We start from the raw sequence: 6,020 nt of genomic DNA, 5'->3' as shown, positions 1-6,020 counted from the left end.
CGAAGAAATGAAGACACGATCAAGTGACTAAATGACAACAAATAGAAAATCTTTAAAATAAACATAGGGGAAATAATCAATTGTTTTCAAGGCGGAAGGCAGGAGTTCAGCTAGAGATGAGTTCAACACTCCCTAAAACAATAGTCTGAAAAATAAAATAAATTGTAAAATAAAAAATAAATATATATAATATACAATTAATATTTGTACACATTTTGTTTTATTTAACTTTTACGTTTTTTTCTTTTTTTACGTATATTTACGTTTTATCCTTTTTTTATTATTTATTTTTACTGTTTATCCTAATGTACTCTCATGGCTATATCTGAAAGTCGTTAAAAACCAATTAAAAATAAATAAATAAAATAAAATACTTTTTTTTTTTTTACTTTGATGCACCAATATTACGATTTGGGCCAATAATCACTTTCCAGAACATTTTCGTTCACCGTTCCTGGCTGGTGGAATGATCTTCCAACCCCTATCCGGAATGCTGATTCCCTGACATTTTTCAAGCGACAGCTGAAAACTCACCTCTTTTGAAAAATATTAAAAAACAAATAAAAAAAAAAAAAAAAAAAAAAATTCTTTTTTTTTTTTTTTTTTTTTTTATTCTCTAAATTTAGAAGTAAACTATGGATGGCTCCTCATTTTCATGGTTAGATATTTAAAACTAAAGCTACAGCTGCTGTAGCTTTAATAATAATGAAATAGATTTTCTTTTTCAATTAATAATCATTATTTGCAATAACTGAATGAATTACTTCATAAAACAAATAACTAAAATTAAAAGAGCAGTCTTAACAGGATATTTCTAAACAGGACAAAAATTGTTGGATGTTGAAGGTTTAACCCAAGATTTGAGTTAACTCTGTCAATCTTGTAAAGATTTGGTAAGAAAATGCACAGTTATGCGTGTTTGGTCTTTAAGAACAGCTGCATTTCAAGTCAGAAGGGGCCAGGAATGATTTGACACATGAGGACATATTCAGACATGGGTATTTGAAAAGTAATGACTATTTTTCAAAATGTAGGGTGAAGGGAAGTAGAAATTCTAAAAGTGGGGGACTTTAGTTCATGAAGTCTCGGTTTTAAGCTGCTTATAATGATGTCCAATGAAGGATCTGGCCTCGAAGTGAACCATACCACTGATGGTGCTGAGAGACGGACCTCACAGAGAATCACAGAGGCCAGTTAACTTGTACACAGGAATGGACCATGTTGATGTTTAAGAAGGGAAATGCAAACAGTTCACAGCAGCCTTAGGGCAATTAGGATGTGTTTGTGGCTGCGAGGTGAGCCAAGCATAAAGGACTAATGGTTTGAGGCTCTGGTTAAAATGACAGCGCAGTAGGGAGGCGAGGCTCTCCATAAGCACAAATGCTTTTAGGTATGACAGCGCCATTACCTGTGTGTGTGTTTGTCGAGATTCTGTAGATGGATGTGTTTTCTCATTCACATTAGCTCTCGCCATCTTCTCTTATACCATCTAAAATGCAAGTCATTTGTTATTGCCTTTTCTGACTGATTACCTCAGTTATTCCGAATGACTGGCCTGAAAAATACACACTGCTTTTCACCTCTTGACTGATAGCTTGAGCCATTCAGTATTTTTGCCCCCTCACACTGGGTTCTGTGTGCATTCATTGTGTGTGGACAGATCAGACTTTGTTTGGAGACACTGTGTTACAGGTTTAACAGACTCTGTGTTAGAGTACTTTGGTGAACAGCAGACAATGTGTTGATGCTTATTGCCCTGAGACTATGATGAGAGGATTAAAATGCATTGTTTTTTTTTGTTTTGTTTTTTTAACAGCATTTCAAAATTACGTCTGCTGGATTTTAATATAAGCACTTAATAATACACTGGAAAGCCATTTTTTTATCAAACACTTTATTAGAAGCAAATTTATGAACACAAAGCATGAATATAATAAACCATTACAGGTCAATTGCTTTATATTTAAGCAATTTTCAAACATTCAGGTTTGAAGAAACAACTCAAGATGACTATTCTATTCTCTATAATTAAAGAATTCTCTATTCTCTATAATCAAAGAATTCATAAAAGTAATCACTTTATCAGAATGAGTACAGCTGAGTGAAATACAATTTCTGAACTGATAATAGGCAACTCCAAATGCAAGGCAAAGAAAGTAGTTGGTATTCAACAAAGCACTGTAAAAACAATAAATGTAGCCGGTGGGATAATTTACAGTTGATGTTTTCTCCGTGCAATATCTCACAAGTGAGAATTAATACCGAAGACTTATTCACAGTTGTTGAGTCCTATCATCACATAAAAACTTAGACAACAAATATCTGGTGGATTGCTGTGGGCTGATATGAAAATGCAATTTGCAAGTGGACTGTGGTTCACAACGTCCTAGTCGAGGTTGTGATGCTCACTGAGGAACCGTACAGTATTCCCTGTTCTCTGTGTGTTCAGTAATCCCTGACTCCATGGGGTTTTCTGTCACCTTTAACCTTCCCATTTCCAGCATTGTTTCCTTGATGACTGGTGGATGTTCCATCGAAAGGGCTGAAAGTCAGAAAGGATGTTTATTAGAGGAGTTTTGTAGGAATCAGAAGTTCAGGGTTGATGAGCCACCCCTTGTTTCGAGGTAACCATACAGAAAATAAAGCATGTGACAGTATTTACAGGAAGAGACGGGGGGTTCGTGAGTTGATGAAAAGCTAATAATTCAATCATGAAAATGTCAAATTCAAATATAAAATTGAAAAATAAAACAAAAATAATAAAAAAAAGATAAATTATTTTATTTGTTTAGTGCATGACATGTGACTTTCAACTGAGCATGTGAGTGTGTTGTTAAATTATTAAAATATTAACTTCTATACTAAAATATTTCAGTTCAAAAAGTTTGGGATGATGGAAAACAAATGTTGAGATGCATTACAGTTTAGCTGCTCTCATAAAATATATCGTGATATCAATTTTGGCCATATCGTCCAGCCCTATAAGAGGTCATGTAAAAACTAAGCAAAAATCTGCAAGTTATCTGTTGTGTGAAGCATTTAACAAAACATTAAGTGGTATTACCAATTTAAGCCCAAAAATTTCTCCTGATTAAATATTGCAAATATATGAGTCAATTAAGTAATAAAAATAGCTCATCTTATGCAAAGAGTGTCTTCTAGTAGGACTGTAGTATAAACTCACTATCTATGCAATATTATTCATAAGGATATGGAAAACAAAAACAAACCCAAGATCAGAGACATTGCTGTGAGATGACGAAATATGTAATTTCACCTGTTAATGTGTCCCGTGAGCTTGCTTTCATCTATCAGGTTGTTCAGTTTGTAGTAATCCAGGAAAGTTCGGGCCACGTTTCTACCAAGCTTCATGTCTGTATGAGAAAATTAAGGAACCTTCGAGATCACATTACACAGATAATTACTGTACAACTACTGCACCTCTCAGCTGTGAAAACACTGATTTAAAAAAAAAAAAAAAAAAAACACAGATTGATTTTTTTTTTTTGCTCGGAAAAAACAGCAATATAAAGTGACCTTCATATGCATATATATTGGTCTTTTGACTGTTTTATTGTCATTGGTAAAAACTTGCCAGCATTTAAGAGTCAAATACCTTGAGCCCACGGCAGCAGTCTGTCTCTGTATTCCTAAAGAGACAGTCGACAACAAAGCAATATTGAAACGCCTCCTAGGCCCCGGCACAGTTAGAGCGTCGGATGCCTCAGAACCTTTAAATCTCTGTTCTGACGTGCCACTTTTAATTGAAAAATAAATAAATAAATAAGAGTCTGATTTTCTCCAATCTCGTACCAACGCGACCATTTGCAGTAAATAACTGGCCAATACCCAGCAGAGCACTGCGGAGAGTAAATAAGCGGGACAGGAGAGCCAGCGCTCAGCTCCTCGTGAGGATAAATCAAACGCCTCTCAGTCAAGTCAGCCAAAAGGAAAAAAATGCATCTCATTCCTGCAGTTACTTACAGCCGGAGCTTTATTTAAATTCATGCACCTTTCTTCCACCGTGCCCACGTTACAGAGCACATCAATTACCAAAAGCACTGCATCAAAGAGCTGTGAGGTCACTTACAATGCAGCTGAAAGAGTGGGAGCCGCTTAACTCCAACAACCACAAACCAGACGAACGTTAAACGGAAATCATTTTCTTTTAACCTAAAGGAATAGTTCATCCGCAAATGAAAATTCTGTCATCATTTACTCACCCTCGTGTCGTTCCTAACCCGACTTTTTTTCTTCCGCCGAACACAAAAGGAGATAAAGAATGTACTGCACATTTTTTCCATACAACTACACATAATGGAGACTGGAGCTTTCAAGCTTCAAAAAAGATGTAAATGCAACAAAGTAGTTGTTCATATGACGACAACTCTGATGACATACAATATAATGATCATAAATGAACAGTGGACTGATGTCCAACTGAACAAATCATCGTTTTGAGTCGGATCTTGTTTTGGCTGATCTCGTCCACAAAAGTGGTCTGAATGACTCATTCCAAAAATGGCCTGATAAAGTTCACAAGTTCAATCACTGACTCAATGATCTGCTCAATGATCAGTGGTTAACATCTCACTAAAGATTAATATTATCAGTGAATAACAGCTTCCATTTGTGTTTGTTTCTCACAAAATATACATAAAGCATGAGTCATATGAACTACTTTTGTGATTCATTAGCTTCTGCATCTTTTTTAAAGCGTGAAAGCTCCATTACGAAAGTGAAAGAAAGTGATGTGTAGCCAAGTATGGTGTCCCATACTCAGAATTTGTGCTCTGCATTTAACCCATCCAAGTGTACACACATTGCAGTGAGTAGTAAACACACACACAGTGAACACACACCCAGAGCAGTGGGCAGCCAGTTTTGCTGGGGCGCTTGGGGAGCAGTTGGGGGTTCGGTGCCTTGCTCAAGGATCTCACCGTGGTATTGAAGGTGGAAAGAGCACTGATCATTCACTCCCCCCACATACAATCCTTACCTGTACCGAGACTCAAACCCACGACCTTTGGGTAACAAGTCCAACTCTCTAACCCTTAGGCCACAACTGCATTTACGTTATTTTAAATATATTCTTGTGTATTCCACAGAAGAAAGTCAATCATACAGGTTTGGAACAACATGTGAAAAATGTTTTAAAATTCAGGGGCAGATTTAGTGAATTGGGGGCCCCAGGCAAAATATAGGAATGGGGCACTATAGAGCTCCGGAGGTTGACGTCACGCACTCTAAACTCCACCATTTTGGCAGGCAATCAGGAGAGCGCTAGAGCATTGGTATCGACAGTTGTACAACAATAATTTAAAACCAGACTATTTAGACCTTACAAACCTTACTATTTCAACATGGTGGACATGCTGTGAGCCAGGATGCCAGAACAGGCAGGGGACAGCTAGGGTTGCCAACCGTCCCGTCCCGTATATTAGGCTTAATTTATGTGTCCCGTACGTGACCCCCCTTGGCCCGTTTCTTGCCCCCTCACACAGTATTCGTTAAGTAAATCAGAAAATCCTGAACATAACTGTTTGAGGAAGGCTGCAGAATCCTCTGCTGGCTGGTCGCTCCTGCTTCACAATTAAGCGGCGCTCGCGCTAAACGCCGTCCGTGTTTTGACTTCGGTAAATCAGTTTTGGCAACTACAAACTACGTGATTATTTTTTATGAGTCCAACATCCTGCCGTGCAAGAAAACATGCAATCTACCCGAGACGTGATCAATAAGGGAAGCCGTCTTTTATTGCAAAATAGAGAAAAAACATTTTACATTTAAGTAAGCTTCTTAACCTTGTAGTCAATCTTGTTATTCGTAAAACACATAAAATGACCAATAAAAAAAGTGTCAATTACCAAAAGCAGCCCATATTAAATCTATAAGTTATCTTTAATTCAAAAATACGCATTTTCATATATATATATACAGTATCTCACAGAAGTGAGTACACCCCTCACATTTTTGTAAATATTTTATTATATCTTTTCATGTGACAACACTGAAGAAATGAC

At 36.8% G+C, this 6,020-nt stretch overlaps 1 protein-coding gene across 1 annotated transcript in view; it reads right to left on the bottom strand.

Annotated features, from left to right (window-relative positions):
* Positions 1-2,102: 2,102 nt before the first annotated feature.
* LOC107757979 (cytosolic carboxypeptidase 6-like) overlaps positions 2,103-6,020 on the bottom strand; it is a 31,864-nt gene continuing 27,946 nt past the window's right edge. The window contains exons 4-5 of the mRNA XM_016575599.1: positions 3,278-3,374; positions 2,103-2,542 (exon numbers count right to left, since the gene is read on the bottom strand). Coding sequence (XP_016431085.1) covers positions 2,446-2,542; positions 3,278-3,374 — 194 coding nt within the window. The 3' untranslated portion in view covers positions 2,103-2,445. The remainder of the gene's footprint in view (positions 2,543-3,277; positions 3,375-6,020) is intronic.

Source organism: Sinocyclocheilus rhinocerous, unplaced genomic scaffold, assembly GCF_001515625.1.
Source record: "Sinocyclocheilus rhinocerous isolate Xijiao unplaced genomic scaffold, SAMN03320098_v1.1 scaffold1314, whole genome shotgun sequence".
In the NCBI taxonomy this organism is placed as follows: domain Eukaryota; kingdom Metazoa; phylum Chordata; class Actinopteri; order Cypriniformes; family Cyprinidae; genus Sinocyclocheilus; species Sinocyclocheilus rhinocerous.
This window is presented reverse-complemented; position numbering and strand designations above follow the sequence as displayed.